The following is a 20,069-nucleotide window of genomic DNA, read 5'->3' as shown; positions in this document are numbered from 1 at the left end:
GTAAATTATCTGTTTATATAACTTGGTTACTTAATGACATACTTAGAAAAATTACTTCATAGGTCTTGTTCCAAGAAGTTTTGAAATACCTTTAATTCAATATTTCTTTAAAAAAAAATTTTTTTAACGTTTATTTATTTTTGAGACAGAGAGAGACAGAGCATGAACGGGGGAGGGGCAGAGAGAGAGGGAGACACAGAACCGGAAGCAGGCTCCAGGCTCTGAGCCATCAGCCCAGAGTCCGATGCGGGGCTCGAACTCACAGACTGTGAGATCGTGACCTGAGCTGAAGTCGGCGCTTAACAGACTGAGCCACCCAGGCGCCCCTAATTCAATATTTCTTTCTTTTTCTTTTCTTTTCTTTTTTTTTTTTTTTAGCGTTTATTTACTTTTGAGACAGAGAGAGACAAAGCATGAACGGGGGAGGGTCAGAGAGAGGGAGACACAGAATCTGAAACAGGCTCCAGGCTCTGAGCTGTCAGCACAGAGCCCGACACGGGGCTCGAACTCACGGACCGCGAGATCATGACCTGGGCCGAAGTCGGCCGCTTAACCGAATGAGCCACCCAGGCGCCCCAATTCAATGTTTCTTAATAGCAAAAGATACTATTTATTGATTTAAACAAAAGGGAAACAGCTTTTATATATATTTGCTGCCTTTCTTCCCCTCCAAAATCAGTGAGGGCTGGGGACAAAAAAACTGAGTCATATGGCAAGGGGAAAACACATGCTATTATAAAATATTATTCATTCTGTGTATTGGCCTTGAAATATCCTTTTATGCAGCCAGATAGAGGTATATAAGATATGTATACAGGGTTATATGAACTAGTGAAAAAGGAACAGATTTTTTTGCTTATAACTAGGACTTTTCCTCAATGTCTTTCTTCATTAAAAAAATATAGACTATTTTATAGACTGAATTCAACACACACACAGAGTTCATGAAAAGTGAGGTGGGGGTGGTGGGAAGAAAGAACACAGAAGAGTATCATGATATTACACCTTAGAGATGGTGACTTTAAGAGTCAAATAGTTCAACCTCCAGCCAGAGCAAAAATACCTGAGAAGTGATTAATCATGCTCTGATTAGACTTCCAATTCTGGGGAGCTGACTATTCTCCTGGAAAGTAGTAGCATGGTCAAATAAAGGTTTGGGTCTCGGCCTTACCATATACTAGTGGTGTGAGCTTGGGCTAGTTTCTCAACTTTTCTGAACTTAAGTTTCCTTGTTTGTGAAATAAGAATAATTATCTCTATCCCACAGGGTTATTATAGATTAAATCAGACACCACATATTAAGAGGTTGGCCCAGTGCCATTAAACTCAATGAATGAATATTATTAGTAGGCAATCCCGCTCTGTCATTAAGCTATTTTTTATAATGAATCAAAATCTGTCTCTGTATAACTTTCAGCCATTTGTGGTCGTTCTCCCATCTGGAAAAACCTAGAAGAATCTGATGGAAAACAAGGCTGCTTCCCTTTTCCTTTTGGCAGCTTTCAATGACTGAAGCACTTTGCATTCCCTATGTTGTGGATTTTAGCATATAATTCTTTCCCTCTCCCACCCCACTGAGTTGTTAACAAGTAGGAACTTTGCTGACAATATAAAATAAATCTTATTGCTACCGCTTGTTGGAAAGAAATAAAAAAGGGAATCATAAAACACTCAACAAAGAAAATACAAATTATGAAATTGAGAACTTAATTGTCTTTGAAGGGAAACTGTATATAGAGGTTGACTCTTACAAACATAAGCCTTGTTCACATATTACCTAACTTAGCCTCAATTCCTTATGACTTAAGAGTTATTGAAACAGTCTTATTAGGTTAAAACACTCCTAACTTGCTTCTCCTTCTGCATTAAAGGCACCATAGTCCACCTCACTGCTCAAGCGTGAAACCCAAAGAAGCACCCAAAGACTTAAGTCTTTCTTCACTCATCTCTCTCACTCAGACAACAGGGAACACTGATTCCAGTGTCCACGTATTTGCCATTTAATTTCCTCTTTCTTCTCCGGTGGTTGTTAGAGCAGAGCTTCCAGAAGATGGATGCCCAGCACACAGCAAGCTGGCAGCAAGTAAACTAAGGAAGTAAGTGCCAGCGCCTCACTCTCATACGGCCCTCTGATTGCCAGCTGCTTCTTCTCACTCACTGAGCCCATCTGGGAGCTCTACAGCAAGGGAGCCACTTGGTGGAGTCCATAGAGGGAACCGGAGAAGGTGGGTTCAGAGAGGGAAATGGAAGAGATGCTGAACATTTCCAACCATGCCCTCTGATTCCTGTCTGTTTTTCCACAATTCATATTTTATACTGACTCCAGATTTATCTTCCTAAAATGCACACTTGATGAAGTTGGCAGCCCGGCTTGTAAGCCCTCCATGCCTCCTAAGTGTGTTTGATAGTTCCCTTCCCTGTTAAGCTCCTGGCAGCCTTTCACCTCGACTTCTGTTTCTGTCTTCCTTCTGCGCTGCCTCCTAGGTTCCAGGCATAACAAACAGCCCGTGGTTTTCTATGTCCCCTACATGTGGATCCATGCAAGGATCATGTTGTTTTCATCTTAGAAGCCAAGATCCTACCTAGCACAGCTCATGGCTCATAGTAAAAGCTCCAGTATATGTCTCCTGAATGAATGGATGTCTGCGCTTTTGCATACAATACTCCCCATACCTGGAATGCTTAATAAATTCATAATCTCCCTTCAGGTCTCTGAATCACACTTCATCTGTGAAATCTTTCCTGGCCTCTTCCCATGCCATCTCCCTCCATGACAGACTTATTCTTCTGTCTCCCTCGGGAAGTCTGTACACATCTCTTCTAGTGTTTACCTCCAGGTGTCATTTAAAATTTGTTCACATACCTCTGTTGCTTTGCTGGACTGTACATTCCTTTAAGATAAAGTCTGTATTATTTGGCCATGAGTCCCCAGACCTGAAAGGATAGCTGATGTGTGGTGGGCACTCAATGTACACACAACAAGTGTATTGAGTAGTCTCATCTAGGGGGGTGAGTGGTAAAAATGTAAAGTAGTTTTTTCCCTACAGTCACTATTTTCAACCTCCAAAAGTTTCCAGTCCTTAATGATAGCTTGGGAAAATTCTTAACTTTGAAGTCACCTTTGGCTATAATATGCCCAGCCTTGTTAGAGCCTCAACTTTAAACTTGATTTAAATCACTTTCCTCTTATGCTCTGCATGGGCTTGTTTGTAGTGGGACCCTGATAGCCTTGAAGTGGGTGAGGCATGGTCTGCCCCTAGGTCACTGCTTCTTCCCTCCCTTACTCCTCAAGGTCTAGTTCTTCCAGAGAGGAAGTCTTTTTTATTGAGTTGGCTGCAATGGTGTTGGTCGTGGCTGCCTGTCTGATGAATGGTAACTGACCACTGAAGTGGCAGGTACCTAGGGGCTGGCTCTCTCATGGGATGGGTCTGCACATCCATCCCAGTGTCAGTGCAGTATTTGATTCAAGCTTGACCTCTTTCATATCCATCAGCTGCTGCCATATTGGAACGCCACCCAGCCTGTTCTTGTTGGGTTTTCTTTGCCCAGTAGGCAGCTCTCTTGAGTGTATATGAAATATGGCAGGCTCAAGTTTTCCCACAGAAAATTCATATAGCCTTGCCATGCCAGATCCTGGGTTGCAGTGGCTTCACTGTCGTGTTTTCTCTTTATCTTTCCATCTCTGTCCAATTCACTTCTCTCTTCTTCTGATGGCAAGGGAAGCAAGTCCACTCACTGCCTGAATAAATGTCCAATTCAGAAATCAAAATGCCATCGCTCCTTGTTTTAGACAACCTCAATTTCAGTGAGGGATTATTCCCTTAGGGCCTCCCTCCTCATGTGGGTTGAGGTGGAGATGGGAAGCAACACTCCCTTTCTCGTGGGGACAACTGGATTACCTGCCAACGCCTGCACTTGCATCCCACATGAGGAAAACTACAATGAGGAAAATTTTTCCTTCTCCAGCTTCTTTTTATATAGAGGGAGGTAGGGGGGCAGTTTATTGTTGTAGGGCAATTCCACAGTAGCCCTGGGGGAGGGTGACAGGACCTAGAGCCACTTCTATGCAAAGCAACCACTCAACATCCTACTATGAAGTTTGCTGAATAAATTAATGAGCAAATGCATACATCTGTTTTGAGTAATTATTAATAGATAGGAACACTGATGCTGTGCAGTGGGGCACTAGGTGGATTGTGAAACAGAACAAGATTAGTCAGTGATAGAAATCCAATGTGAAGTAATGGACTTCTAGCTCAGGGCTCAGTGCCCAGTCTGCCATCTTTGTATAAACTCTCCTTGTCTCAGCATGGCACGTGTTCACAACATTAATTAGTAATGCCACTGCACACATCAATAAGAGACCAGAACTACCACCCAAAAGTCAGTTTTGTATTTTTTAGAATTTGCAACCCTGAATAGGGGGGAAATGTCATTTCTGCCAGAGGCACAGCATCTTACTCTGCTCTTATGTAAACTCACTGTCAGGCAATCCCAGAAACTGCCTCCACTCGCCTCTGGGCAAAATGTCGCCTTTTCATAGAAAAATGTCACCTTTTCTCTAGGAAATGGCAGATGGTTATTTTTTTCCAAAGGAAAAATGACCTTTGCATTTTTTGTTAAAAATATCTCAAGGACCCACCTTGATGAAAGACAATGGAAACAATTATATGTCCTTTAGTTTGCGCTCGAGGTTCTACTTTATAAATTCTGAGATTACACCTGTCAACACTAATGTAGCCTGTAGGCAAATGTCAATGACCAGAAAATCCTGGCACCTTATTTTCTAGGAATGTTCACTGCACACAGAATGGATTCTTATAATTCCAGCTCTTGCTACATCTTGCACCAACTTCATTATTCTAACACTTCAAAGCTTTTATGTCCCAATCCAGGAACACAATCTTATACAAGTCCATGAGAAACTACTCTGAAAACATGCCAGTTCTGCTACATAGTGTGTCTATCCATCACCACGCTTGAAAGTATGTTAAGTGCTTCACATTAAATTTAGAGATGTGGCAATCTAAGCCAGTTTTTTCAGGCCCAAAATTTCATTCTCTCGTGAGAAAACTGGAGAAAATAGATCCAGGTTTTTTTCCAGTTTTTTCCCCCAGTCAAATGAGAAAATAGGAAAGGAGAACAACAAAGAAGCAAGAGGAGTGAAAATTTCAGGACCCAACACTTTAAAACAAAAAGGGAAGGAATACAAAGGTGATAATATGAAGAAAGACAGTTCTAGGTTATTAATCTTGGTTTCACAAAACAAAGTTCCCACTTTATTTTCTTTTTGGTCAATATCTCATATATGTGGTGAAACGTTTTCCTTTCTGACAATAGTTCTCGCCATTAAAAAATGCACACTTCACCTTGCAGAGTTGGATTTTTGAACAAAGTAGTAAATTAGATGATGACACAAGATTTACCGTGTGTGCTCTAGTCAGTTCATGCAAATCCTCAGCTGGCGCATGTGAGAGGCACATTAATTACATTGGATACGGGAATAATGTTTCTGCAGCTGCAGCGGTTTTGGTATGTGCAGTCTCCAGCGCGCTCCATCTCTAATTTCACTGGCAGCTTGCAAAAACCAGCAGAATTACACTTATAAACAAAGGTCTGCATGGCAATTTATCTCCTATTGACTTCCATGAAGACTTCTTGTTTAGAATGCTAAGAGATTTAGAACTATGAACTAAGATCTAAGACTTAGCTGATGAAACAGTAAAGACATATTTCTTGCCTCTTTTTCTCATTTATACTGCACACATCTATAGATTATAATATATATGTCTGTATCTATGAAATTAAACTATTCAAGGACCACTTACAAGCCGACAATCTGTAGGAATATGCACCAATATCCTATATAGTTATTTGATTCAGGGAGTATTATTTCTTTTAACAAAAACATTTTTTTTTTTTTGCCTCATACATTTTCCAACCATCTTACCCTCCCTAGACTTTTCTTTTTGTTTGTTATGATTCAGGATCGGCATGCTTTTATTTTGGACTGGGTTATAATACCAAAAAGTGAGGAACTTCAGTAAACAACTTAAGATTAGGTTACTGATGTCTCTAACATGTGTCTAGTAAACAGGGGTTAGAATCCAATGGCTACCTGAATGGCACCCAGCCCAATGTCAGTGGTATATGCACACAAAAGAGGTTGAGCGTCCTACTTCCTCTGACAGTCTACCAACAGAATAACAGTTGTCAACATGGCACCATCATTCTAAAAATTTTCTGGTTACTGCCTTTAAAATCAAAAACTATTTTAAGAAGTTAAGAACTGTTTTGTTGTTAAGTGTTCCATGTAGAATTATTTAATTCCCAGGGTCCAAATGGTGAACATCCTAAGATGTTCATAAATCTTTTCATGGATCTATCACTCCCAGAATACTAAAGCTTCCTTCAATTTATTGGAAGGTAGTCTTGTAAATATTAATCATGGTAACCAATTTTGAATGATTCTATATGTCATGCCCTATTCTAAGAACTTTATATGTAATAATTCATCTAACGAAATGTTTGGTTAAATTAGACAAAGAAAAACCTTAAATAATTCTCTAAGGGAGCATAAATAATCATAGAAAAATCTGTGATTATTATAGCACATCTTATGCCTCCGTAGTAATCCATGTAAGCAAATCAGTGCTGCACAGATTGATCCCTTCAACTGTGCAATCACCAAGTTGAATATATGTCATATATCTGGTAGTAAATAAGCCTTGGGAATTTATTAATGATGAAGTCAGATATAGGCCCTGGTGTCAGAGAGCTTACAGTGAGGGGTTGGGGAGGGAGGATTGAAAATAACAAGAGTTCACAAGTCAGCTGAAGGAGGGGACAAGTGAAAATAAACACCTTTTCTAAAAAATATTGTTTCCTGATGAATGGAAGGTGTAGTTCCATTAGTGATGGGAGGGAGAGGAATAGGAATGAGATTAATTTAACATTGTCTATAAAAAAGCACATATGACAATCCAGACATCAGAATCTGGTAAGCTTTGTACCTATTTGGAGACTTTTGTTTCATTTCTAAGTGAGGGATTTGGTGATCTTGGCCCCAGATCTAAGAAGTTAAAATGCTAAAAACTTCTTAAATGCTTTTAGACAATACCATTATTTCAAATGTGTGTAATTTAAACTGAAACCTTTCACTAGTATAATGACAACCAACCACTTCCTCCATAGAGTAGGTAAGAAAAAGACAGCATTAATCCCAAAATCTCCGATCCATTTCCATTAAACTTAAATAATAAGCTTTCATATTTTTAAAACACCAACTTCATGTCCAGTAAGGTTACTCTAATGTAACATCCCTGGTGTTATTACACCTAGCACCGTTCTGAGCTCTGTTCTTAGGCTGAGTAAAGCCCCCACCTCCTTTCTTATTTAGCTCCTAGGAAGGCCAGTGAATCTGTACTGCAAATTAATGTAAAGCTTTTATGCAGAATAACATAAAAATAATAGTGCTAAAAGTACATTTAAGTGCATTGACTTCCTTGATGTTACAGGGGTCATGAATATTGTAACTCAATTACTGTGTGACTTGCCCAAATGGACACCAACACTGAAACTAGAATCAAAATTAAAGTAACAAACTTTGCTATATTTATGCTAAAATGGAAATAAAGCTCTGAAGCCTAGGGCAGAGAGGAGAACTAGACAGGACTTGTGTAGTATTTAATCCTTCTCAAGTGAGCTTTTCTCTAGAATGTGATTTTACATGAAGAGGTCATAACTAGCATCGTACAAGGTATTTACCAAATGAGATAAGGCAGAAATGTGCCAAAAAAGAGGTACTGCAACAGCATTTATTTGGGTTACAAAGACCTCTTTTCAAAAACTAAATGTATTATTGAAATTATTGAATGATTTTAAGAATTGTTGCAACAATTTAAAAAAAAATTTTTAATGCTTATTTATTTTTTGCGAGAGAGACAGAGTGTGAGCAGGGAAGGGGCAGAGAGAGAGAGAGAGAGAGAGAGAGAGAGAGAGAGAATCTGAAGCAGGCTCCAGGCTTTGAGCTGTCAGCACAGAGCCTGACGTGGGGCTTGAACCCACAAACTGTGAGATCATGACCTGAGCTGAAGTCAGATGCCCAACTGACTGAGCCACCCAGGCACCCCAGTGCAACAATTTTTAATCCTTTCAAGTGGTTTGGTTTGCAGCCAAAATCAAGTATTGTGCCAATGATGGCCTTTGTATTCCCTATATATCCTCTTAAAAAGAGCACAGAAGATAGAAAGTGCTTAGTGTGTCTCTTGCCTTCTTTGCAAGATGTCCTGTGATCGATCCAAAAGGCATATTACTTGCAGGGGAGATGTTAGGTATTTGAACAACATGAAGTGAGGTTTTGAAAGTTAGGTGTGTTTGGAAAGAATCAAGAGTAGATATATTGAAAAGCTAAACAAACACAGTTTATTTCTTTTCTACTGGAGATATTAGTTTTGGTCAGTTGGCTAGAAATTCAATTGTATTTTCTGGCTTTTGCAGAGCACAAGATTTTTTTTTGCTTTTTGTTTTTTTGCAGCATAATAGTTCATAGTTTTGTAGTTCATAAATGCCTAAAAAGGCACAAATGATGTTAATATCAAGGGGTTATTTAGAAAAGTATCTAACATAGATCTGAATCTGAATATTTTGCTAGATCTTACAAACTGAATTGCTGCAACCACTTCCTCTTTTTTATTAGAAATATAGAGCTGGAGATCTGGTGATTTTACTGCTTGTAATCCCTGGACGTGGTATTATGATTCACTGTTATTTATTCGTAGCACAATGAAAACTGGAAGGTAAAACGTTAGCAATGCTTCTGTACCACAAAGGTAAAAAGATAGACTGTCCGTGAAAGTGAAAGATCATTTTCTCAGGGAAGTTTGGACAAAGTCAGGTAATTTAGAAACAAGAAAGTCACAGGAAGGATACTGCAGTAGATGAAAGATTACTAGAAATGTTTTGCCACTTCTCCTACCAAAACATGGGACCTACTTTCCCTGCCCTTGAATACGGGCAAACCTGTGACTTGCTTTGATCAGTAGAAGAGGTAGAAGGGATACTGTGCTGTTTGCAGGCTAGGCTGTGAGACGCCTGCCAGTTTTCCTTTCTCTCTTAGAGCCCTAAGCCACCATGGAAATTGGACCAGAAACCTTGTGGCTGGGACCACGTGGAGAAAGAGGTGCCTTACCTCAGGAGTCCCATCCATCCCAGCTGAGGCATCAACTACAAGTGAAGCCACCTAGCACATCCTAGCCCCAGGAGAGCTTCTAGATTACTGTGGCCACATGCAAGTCCCAAAGTGAGCCTAGCAGATGAGAACCACCTAGGCAAGAATGTGCAATCATGAGGAAACGTTTGATTGTGTTGTAGACTCTGAGTCTAAAGTTTTTTCTTAGCTAGCAAGAAAGTGGGATGCAGGATTAAAATGTGAGAGGCTGCTAATGTCCGGGAGAAGACAAGAGCCCCGATTAAGGGTCCTTGCTCCATTTTTATTATTGCAAGTCCCAAAGTGAGCCTAGCAGATGCGAACCACCCAGGCAAGAATGTGGAATCATGAGTAAACATTTGATTGTTCCTTAAGTCACTGAGTTTTGGTGTGGATTTCAATAGAAAACTAAATAGATACTTCAAATAGAACAATTACATTTCCCTGATTCATTCACCTGCTTCTGGATATTGACAGTACCATCTAAATGTGAACATTTGAGGTGGAGGTGGGTGGTGATGAAGAACTGGCTGATTCACTAAGATGTTTTATAAAGCAATCCAATCAGTAAGATAGCAGTTGGGACAGACCAACACAGGCGTGTGCTCAAAATTCAAAAGGGAGGCTGCTCTGGTTACAAGTTATGAGGTAGAGGGAAAATGGGACACAGAAAACATTTTTGAATTACTTCCTGGGCTTTCTCAATACATATAGCTCTTTCTCAGGAGATATTTAGTTAATAACTGTGGAATTTTATTAAACCGTTGAGCTAAAACTGGCTAGGAAAGATTAAATGGTTAGGAAAAATCAAATGGTTAGGGGCGGAGCGGGGTGGGAAACCACTGCGTGACCATTAACTGGAGAATCAGTACCCAAGGGCCAGCCTGAAGAGGAGCAATGACTGTCCTGTTGACAGCCAAGCAGTCACCTGCTTATCTAGCACTCACAACCTCAGGTTAGTCTTTACTGTCCCCTAGAAAGCAAAAGAATAACTAAGATTTCAGAAAATGTGAATTACGGGATAAAGTATTAACAGGGGTTAAAATCCCCAAAGAATGAGAAATTGCTCTTGATTCAATGTCCTAGACTGATACGAAAGATAAACATAAGGATTAATTGGCTTTGTTCTATTGGGTAGATGGCCATAGACTCTATCCCAAAAGTTGGCACCAAGGAATATTCATAAACACTCCTTAAAAGTAATGCTGAGCATAGGCTCTATTGACAGGCAGTCAGGGTAGGATGGAGAATGTTTAAGTTGTACAGTAGATGGGAAAGGAGTCTTCTTGTACCACTATGTTCAGTCATTCTCAAACTTCAGTGGGTGTAAAAATGCAGATTCTAAGACTTCTAGTTCCAGATGGCAGACTGAATCCACATGGCTATCTTCTTTAACAAGGACTTTAAAATGCATAAACCCACTGCAGTGAAGAGAACTTGAGAAAAGCCATTTATCTGACAGAGGGGCTGTTATATGACATGACAGTTGAAGAGAATTTTAGCATTTGGAATAAAAATAAAGGCATGATAACTAATTTATCATGGCTTTGGAAGGTCTGTTCTAGAGTTGGGGTTGGCAAACTATGGCTCATGGTGCCAAACCCCCTGCTTGTTTTTGTAAATACAATTTTACTGCAACACGGCCATATCCATTTGTTTGTGTGTTGTCTAAGGCTGCTTTCATGATGACAGACTTAAATAGTTGTGACAGAGACTACCTGGACCCTAAAGCCTAAAATATATACATTTGGCCCTTTACAGAAAGCATTTGTGCATTCCTGTTCTAATGTGTGTGTGTGAGTGTGTGTTTATGTTTATTTTGACAGAGAGAGACAACACAAGCAGGGGGAGGGGAAGGGAGAAAAAGGAGAGAGAGAGAGAGAGAGAGAGAGAGAGAGAGAGAGAGAGAATCCTAAACAGGCTCTGCACCGTCAGTACAGAGCCTGATGTGGGACTTGATCCCACAAACCATGAGATCATGACCTGAGCTAAAATCAAGAGTTAGGCGCTTAACTGAATGACCCACCCAGGAGGCCCATATTTAGTGTGTTCTTGGAGGGGAAGGTGACACAGACAAGAAGGGCTCTCAGTTGCTCTACAGAATCCAAGAAAGGCTTGGGATTGGGAGACATCTGATACAAGTATATAGAAGATCCTCCTGGCGGCATTGCATGGAGAGCGCCCATCACCTGCCCCAAGTTGAAAACTAAGGGTGTCTCAAAAAAAATGGCCTTATTTAACAGACTTTCATATTCTGCCCCTGGCTAAGAACCCTAGAGAAACTTTTCAGTTCCACTTTTAAATATGGACAACTGAGGATCACAACACATATGAGGACTGTGCTCTTAGTAAAATGAGCTTCCATAAAAAAGAGGTACAATGTGGATAATGGGGGACTCTGCAGGGGAGAGACACAATGGAAGATCCCCAAGGGTCAGATATACAATTGGCCTCAGACAGGAACCGGAAAAGAGATCCTCTAGAGGGTCTAATATGATGGTGCTTTTGGAGGGAAAAAAAAATAGTTTTAAGAAAGATGTTGCAAGTAAGAGAGAAAGACAAAGTGAAACTTCACAAAGCTGTTTAAGGGGGAAAATGTATTAATATATGCCACTGGGGTCAGCGAACAAATTTACAAAGCCATGGTAATGCAAAAACTGTACAAATCTGACTAAAATTAGTTGTAAAATTCAACTGGGAAAATGTAAGAAGGCAGATGGGAGACAAGAGAGCTAACGCTTCATTTCTTTCTAAGAGGAAGTAAATATAGGCCATGTCTAAATCTGTTAAATCAACAACAGTATAAACACATTAATTGGAGGTGTGAAGATATTTACCATCCATAAGAATACAAACTGATTGAGTGCCTCTGGGATATGGGCCTGGAGGATGGGGAGGGGCAAGACAGACGTTTTATGCATTACAAATATTTGGATGCTATTTTTTCACATGCATATATTGATTTGACAATTTTTAAAAGTATATTAAGGCACATTCCCAAAAACCACTTGCTGAAATTTGGAATCAGTAGACCCAGGGGTATAGGAATCTGCATCTTTAAAAAGCTCCTCAAGTGATTCTGACAAAATTAATCTTGTGCCTCTGCTTTCAGAAACTCAAATAAAGAGGTAGCAACCAGTAAAAGGATAGTAACAGTGATCTGCTGAAACGGAAAAATGCCAGGAGGTAGAGATGTCAAGATGTTTGTCTCCCAGTCTCTTGCCATTTACTAATAACATAGATAAACTTTAGAAGAGGGCCAATAAAATCTAATAGATTGTGAGTGACCTCATAATTCAACCCCTATCTGTAGAAGAACTTCACAGACAGGCCAGCTTTCCTGACTCTTAGATTTGTTGAAAACCTCAAGCCTTGATTCAAAAATTAGCCTGGGGAAAAAACATGAAACATCATGTAACGAGAGAAGCTTTCCCAGGAAGGATGTTAGGTAAATAACTATCAAGACTCTGCAGCTTCTATGTAAGCCTTAGTATATCAATCTTGCTTTTTAAAATAGTTTAAAGAACATTATCAGGATCTCTGGTGCCAACACATGATTGCCAGGACATGTAGAATATTTAATAATCAGAAGGTGGATGGTTCCTGGGCACTGTGGTAATTTCTTCTAAGAAAGCGTCTTCTGGAACATGACAGGACCATGGAGGATTGGCTCAATTAGTTGTCAAAAAGCAGCCAGAGGCACAATGTCCTCATTTTCTCCTGTTCTCTACCCCTTCCCATGAGTCAGTGCTGTCTGAGAAAGAAAGAATTCCCACCCTACCCTTGTTTTTATTGTGTAGGACCCTTGGTCACCCTTTTAGTATGGTGGATCTTTCTTTGCATCCACACAAACTATTGACATTTCTTTGCCTAAATTAGAGATAACCTAGAGCTAGAAAAATTGATTCAAATATTTTCTTGCTTATTTCATCAATGTCGAATGAGACCACTCACCTTTTAAATACAAAGCATTTTCTGTTATATCTGTAGTGTCTATTTAAAAACAATTCTTTTTTAAATTCTATTAATTTATTTTCAGAGAGAGAAACAGAGAAGGTGCACACATGCGTGGGGGAGGGGTAGAGAGGGAGGGCGAGAGAGAATCCCAAACAGGCACCGCATTGTTAGCATGGAGCCTGACGTGGGGCTCGAACTCATGAACTGTCAGACCATGACCTGAGCCCAAATCAAGAGTCAGATGCTTAACTGACTGAGCTGCCCTGGTGCTCCGATATCTATGTTTTGTATTTGAGGATATATGACTATATATTATTTGATGTTTGCTGTGAGTCATAGTAGTTCATCTTTACCAGTTATGATTATCATTTTATTTGATACTTCACATGAATGTCTACTGAAGTTGGAATATTGGCATACACTGTAAATCATTATCTAAGGCATTCTCTACTACTGTGCCTTTGCACGTGTTATTTCCTCTTTCTAGGGCTTTCCTTATTTGTCCACCTAGCAAGCAGCTATTCATCACTAGAAACTTTGTCAGGCATCATCTTCTCTATGAGGCCCTCCCTAAGCATCTCCCAATGTATTTGATTTCCCATTTCTCTTTACTATTTCTGGACTTTGTACATATATTTTTCTATTAATTTTTTAAAAATTTTTATTCATTTTTGAGAGAGAGAGACAGAGAGTGAGAGGGGGAGGGACAGAGAGAGAGGGAGACACAGAATCTGAAGCAGGCTCCAGGCTGTGAGCTGTCAGCACACAGCCCAACATGGGGCTTGAACTCATGGACTGCGAGATCATGACCTGAGCCAAAGTCAGATGCTCAACCAACTGAGCCACGCAGGTGCCCCTGTACATATTATTATTATTATTATTATTATGTTGATATAAATATTCATTAACATGTCACTCATTATTTCTATAGTGTAAGATCTTTTTTTAAAAATTTTTAAAATGTTTTTATTTTTGAGACAGAGAGAGACACAGCATAAGCAGGGGAGGGGCAGAGAGAGAGGGAGACACAGAATCCAAAGCAGGCTCCAGGCTCTGAGCTGTCAGCACAGAGCATGATGTGGGGCTCGAACTCACAAACCGCGAGATCATGACCTGAGCCGAAGTTGGAGGCTTAACCAACTGAGCCACCCAGGCGCCCCATATAGTGTAAGATCCTTAAGGAGAGAAACAGTCATCTCTTAATTTTTGCATCCTTAATAATTAGCAGCATGGCTAGGACATATGGCTATTCATAAAATATTAGCTGAATGAACTGAGTCATTCCTAATATAACTTGTGCAATGTCACTGAAGTGTGTTTACATTTTCTTTCAAATTATCTCACAATTAACAATGAACATGTAAATTGTTTGAGTATTTTATCATTCCTATAAAAGTCTAATAAGATTATATGGTTAGGAATACCCTTTTCCTTTAAAAATTTTCTGTTGCTTCCTCCTCCCACTTGCTTGACTTTGTGTCAACATCATGGTTATGACAGATTTATCCTACACATATTGTGTTACAACTACTTGTTCATGTATCTGAACAAGCTCCTAGATGTAAACTCCTTGAGAGTCGGGCCTTGTTATATCCATCTTTGTGACCCTCTTGTCTGCAATGGCTGTGAAAGTGAGGAACTGAACATGTGTTCTTGAATTAATGAATAGGAATAAATAGGAGACAGTGAATAGAATTACATCCTAGGTTCTTTCTCTGTTGGGACCTGTTTTGTGATTACTTTAAATGAAGAAAGCCTGCTCAATTATAAATAAAAGCTTTGACTTTGTTGTTGAATGAGGCTGGCTTGGACTGTGTGACTATAGCAAACTAGCACGATGAGTAAGAAGGGAAAAAGCTTTGCTGTGCAAATGTCTTGTTTTTGTCTTTTAAGTTTACACTGAAAAAACTCTTTTCTAGTTTTGAAACATGGAATAGTGGGTTGGATCAGAGAAAAAATAACTATTCTTTATTATGAAAAGAAATAGGCTTATTAAAGTCTTTCACTGAAGTTCAAAAGCTTTGAGGATCACATTTCCTCTACTAGGATGCTATTAATTCCGTAATTTCCTCTTATTCTAATTGTAAGCAATAAGATGATTTTTAGTTGAGTCATTTGATATTCCTCCGTGATTTTTTGACCATGAAGGTGTGGCTGCTTAGTAAAATAACACTAGATGAGCAGTGGAATTGGACACTCTTTAAACTTAACTCTTACAGAAAATTATGTGCACATGATTTTTACAACTGTAGTGTTTAAAAAATGTGGTGAGTTAGTTTTAAAACTTCACTCAACTTTTAAGGAGATATAACACGTATTAAATGGATTATTACTCACTAGTGTGTGGCAGTGACAAATATGTTCATTAGGTGACACTGAAAAGAAGTAATTTCTGGAGGAACCATTTAATAAATGGTAATATTCACCATTTGTTGAATGGCAAATTCACAAACATATAGACCATACAGATGTGATAACTTTCCCTCAAAAGTAATTCTCTAATTTGTGTTTCTACTAGGACCATTAACTTTGGTGAGTTAATACCACAAATTAAATCAACCTTGTGGAAAATGTGAAATGGCAACATAGTTGTTGGAGATATAGTTACAGCACTTTATATACTCTTTCTAATGTATTTCAAAAAAACAGTACAAAATTCTTGAACCAGTATTTTAAGTACGTAAGATAAAATCTGATTTCTTCTGGGGCACCTGGGTGGCTCCAGTTGGTTAAGCGATAGACTCTTGATTTTGACTCAAGTCATGATTTCATGGTTCACGAGATAGAGTCCCACATCAGGCTCTGAGGTGACAGTGTGAGGCCTGTTTGGGATTCTCTCTCACCCTCTTTCTTTGTCCCTCCCCTGGCTTGCACTTTCTCTCTCAAAAACATGTCTTTTAATTTCTTCTTCCATTTTTTTTTTCCAGATAAGGAAACTAGCATTTATAAATTATGGGATTAATCCAAGGCCATGGGCCAGGTGGGAGAATTCAAAATCAGACTTGAAAACCAGACGTAGTTCATTACATTTTTTCTCTACCTCTGTACACCTTTCATATTTTACATTTTCTTGCCCTTCATAGTTTGCTTCTGCATCTCCATGTTAAATGAATTTTGATTCTAATTTGATAGACATCCAAGTAACTGCATGTGAAAATGGATTCATAACAGCTACAGGAAAAAAAACCCTATATAGTAAAATATTGATAGGGACATATAAAGATGAATACCATTCAACATTTTTTTCTATGAGATGAACATACATATTTAAATATCTAACCTGGGCAATTCAGCACGAGACTCTCACAAGATTAATGCAGATTTTAAAATATCAATAGTTGAATATAAGGTAGAAAAGTATGAAATGTTAATCACATCTCTAAGAAGGAACTCTAAAAATAAGTTAGAAAAGTGTCAATCTCAAGAGTCCATTAAATCCAGCAAATAGAAGGGGCAGTGGGAAAAATGAGACAAAAGTGATACTTGGAGCTATTTCCAAAATACTTCAATTTGATACTCTTAACCTTAGGAGAAACATAATTTCTAGTTTCCCTAAAGTGAAGTGATCTTTGATCTTCAAATGAAAAACACAAAAAAACTCCTCCTATTTGCTTTAGGAAAAAAAAAGAAAGAAAAAAGAAAGAGATATTGTAAAGCAAATTTCCGAAGTAGTAAGGAACTCACCTGTTTCCATTTTCCCATCCTGTGCTGCAGGCCCATCGGGAATGACACTTTTCACCTGCAGAAACTCATCAGGCTCGTCTCCACCAATGATGGTGAATCCAAAACCCATGTTGCTCTTTTTTAGGGTGGTGCTGAGGAACGTTCCCTTCAACTGGGATGCATCCCGGGTGAAGAGTGGTTTTTCTACATTGGCCAATATAAGTTAAAAAAGAAAAAGCATGTTTAAGGCAAGTTCTCATGCAGAGGAAACCCCCTACTGAGCAGCAATCCCAGGGGTAGGTGTGGGGTCTCCTGTAGTAAACGCAAGCAGGGGGTGGGGAGTGACCTGCTGACACAGAGCAGTCCCACGCATCCAGGAAAGGTGCAAAAGCTGCTTGGTTTGTGGAAAGATTTTCTGTCGGTCAATGTTTCCATTCACCAAAGTAGCCCTCCTTGGGCTTTTTAAAAAGGGCCGAATCAACAGGCTGTCAACACCTACAGATAAAGAAGAGCCCAAATCATCCAGACACATCTGGATACATTTCTCTTGTTCTAAAGGACTCCAAGCAGGAGGTATGTGTGAGTGGCTGGATAAATCCTTTAAGGGATAAAACTAGAAAGCCAAAATGGACTATTTTATTTTTAAAAGAATAGCAGCCATGGTATGCTACCATCTTTTCAAAGGTCTCAATTGTTCAGAAGGACTGCCTGGATGTGGAAACTGAGTTAACTTTTGTTTATATTGTAAGATGCTATAAAATAACCAGATAAAGTTATACTGACCTTATAGTCTTTAGTATACTCTGAAAGGTGAGCAAAAGGCAAGCTGATATTTCTCTATATAATTATGAATGTAAAGGTAACACATTTTGTAACAATATTGTTGATACATTCAAATCATATACCTAAATAATCTGAACAAAACTTGACCCCACTTATCTAGGTTTGACCACTAATTTGTTATAGAATATGCTTTTCCAGCTATGATCTGTAATAAACATATTCCTAAGCATATTAAATGCTTAAAAATAACAGGCTGGGAAATAGAATTAATATCTGCTTTAAATGCTACCTCAGTCAAATATGTGTGTGTATATATATGTGTGTCTGTATATATATAGGTACATACACACACACTTTGGGTGATATGATTTGATATTTGCAACAGTCACCCTATATATAGTAACTTAGCTAACTATTTTGGTGCTTTTGCTGCTGTTACATTTTGGGTGATATGCAGTAGATATAATGAGTCATCATTGGAATTTTAATTTATTTAATATTTAATTAATTTAATTTAATTTAATTTAATATTTAATTTATATCACATATATCTTTTAAAATATTAAATATAATTCTCTATTTTACATTTAAGCTTATTTTACATCTCTCTACTATATTTTTTATTATGTTTTTAATATGAAATTTGTTGTCACGTTGGTTTCCATACAACACCCAGTGCTCATCCCAACACGTGCCCTCCTCAATGCCCATCACCGACTTTCCCCTCCCTCCCAGCCCCCATCAACCTTCAGTTTATTCTCAGTTTTTAAGAGTCTTTTATGGTTTGGCCCTTCTCTCTCTAACTTTTATTTTTCCTTCCCCTCTCCCATGGTCTTCTGTTAAGTTTCTCAGGATCCACATAAGAGTGAAAACATATGGTATCTGTCTTTCTCCGTATGACTTATTTCACTTAGCATAACACTCTCCAGTTCCATCCACATTGCTACAAAAGGCCAGATTTCATTCTTTCTCATTACATCTCCCTTCTTTAAAATGCAAATGAAACATGCATGTAACCTTGCCATCTACGTTTCCTTTATAAATGTAACATGTACAATTGGAGAGAAGCTTTAGTGAGACCTTTACATTCATTGTGATTGTGCAGTAGTGGTAAGGTGTTCATGCTTTCATTGACGAGCAAGAGCCCACAAGATGTGAAAAGTTTGTGCAGCACTCATCCCACTACGTGGTTCCAACGTGTGGTCAAGTGCAGTGAGCAGCCTCAGACATACCAAAGGGCCAGGGCCTCCCTGTGCGGTTGCGCAGACAGTAAGACAAGTCAGTCACGCTGCGCGACCTCTCCAGCACAGCGCGGGGGCGGGCAGATTTGGGCCTGGGTAATGTCGATGAGGAGCCGTCTACTGTCACAGAGGAGAACAAGCCTTATTCTTGTGCGTGGTCTTTGAGGACAAACCTATGAGTCTCTATGAATCTGCAGTGCACAGTACCACTGTCAAAACCCATTAATCTCCACCTGGCAACATGCTGTACATTTCTACAAGGTACTGCCGGAGGCTTTAACTTAATCCATGGTTGCTAAGTGCATCCGTTTAGAAACAGAGCTACCACCCAGCTAAAGCTAATAGCAGGGTTTGGGGAAAGCACATCGATTATTTGAAACAGTCCAAGCTAAAGGCATATTTGGAAGAACGGGCAGTTTGATAGATGATTTTTCCCCTTGAAACGTTGCACGTTGACATGGTACTTACCTCGGAAACCTGGGGCCTGCAGGGGCTTTGTTCCAAGTTCTGTGTGGGGCATGTTATGCTGCTGTAGCTTCCTTTTTGCTTCCAGGACAGGGTTTTCAAACTGTGTTCTTCTATTTATGTGGCTAAAAAATAAAATTTCAAATTAGGATAACAGTGGGGCAAAGTCATTTAAGAGAACATATGTATAGCTCTACAGAGAGCAGGCGATTAAGAGACACCTTATGTGATTAGTCAATTCACACCCCCCCCCCCCCCCCCGCATGAGGTCAGGCCTCTGCTGGCCCGTGGACAACTCACATTTCTGTGACAGAGGCAGAGTTCTCAATAGCTCGATCATATGTTATTGTATTTAAATCATGCATGATTCAGCCAAAGAACTAGAGCGTGCACTTGCTTTCTGGTCTGCTGTGAGATGAGTTTGATGCATTAAAACAAATGGTCAGGGGTGCCTGGGTGGCTCAGTCGGTTAAGCGTCTGACTTCAGCTCAGGTCATGATCTCACGGTTTATGGGTTCGAGCCTTGTGTTGGGCTCTGTGCTGACAGGGTGGAGTCTGCTTGGTATTCTCTGTCTCCCTCTCTCTCTCTGCTCCTTCCCCTCTCGTACTCTGTCCCTCAAAAATAAATAAATGTTCAAAAACATTAAAAAAATAAAACAAATGGTCAGCAAAGGAAATGTATACCAAATGGTGTTGAGAAGAGTATCATCTCAGCTTTGCAAAGACCCCATATCTAACAAGATAAGTTAAAT

At 39.3% G+C, this 20,069-nt stretch overlaps 1 protein-coding gene across 3 annotated transcripts in view; it reads right to left on the bottom strand.

The window, feature by feature from the left end:
- MAGI2 (membrane associated guanylate kinase, WW and PDZ domain containing 2) overlaps positions 1-20,069 on the bottom strand; it is a 1,342,154-nt gene that overhangs the window by 298,587 nt on the left and 1,023,498 nt on the right. For 2 of the 3 annotated variants that reach the window (XM_040472823.1, XM_040472822.1), the window contains exons 8-10: positions 19,321-19,442; positions 18,844-18,972; positions 16,850-17,032 (exon numbers count right to left, since the gene is read on the bottom strand). In XM_040472823.1, coding sequence (XP_040328757.1) covers positions 16,850-17,032; positions 18,844-18,972; positions 19,321-19,442 — 434 coding nt within the window. The remainder of the gene's footprint in view (positions 1-16,849; positions 17,033-18,843; positions 18,973-19,320; positions 19,443-20,069) is intronic. The other variant, XM_040472824.1, reaches the window with a different exon arrangement.

This window comes from Herpailurus yagouaroundi, unplaced genomic scaffold, assembly GCF_014898765.1.
Source record: "Herpailurus yagouaroundi ecotype Mexico unplaced genomic scaffold, PumYag 100, whole genome shotgun sequence".
Lineage (NCBI taxonomy): Eukaryota > Metazoa > Chordata > Mammalia > Carnivora > Felidae > Herpailurus > Herpailurus yagouaroundi.
The sequence above is the reverse complement of the archived record's forward strand: the minus strand, read 5'-3'. Positions and strand labels throughout refer to the sequence as shown.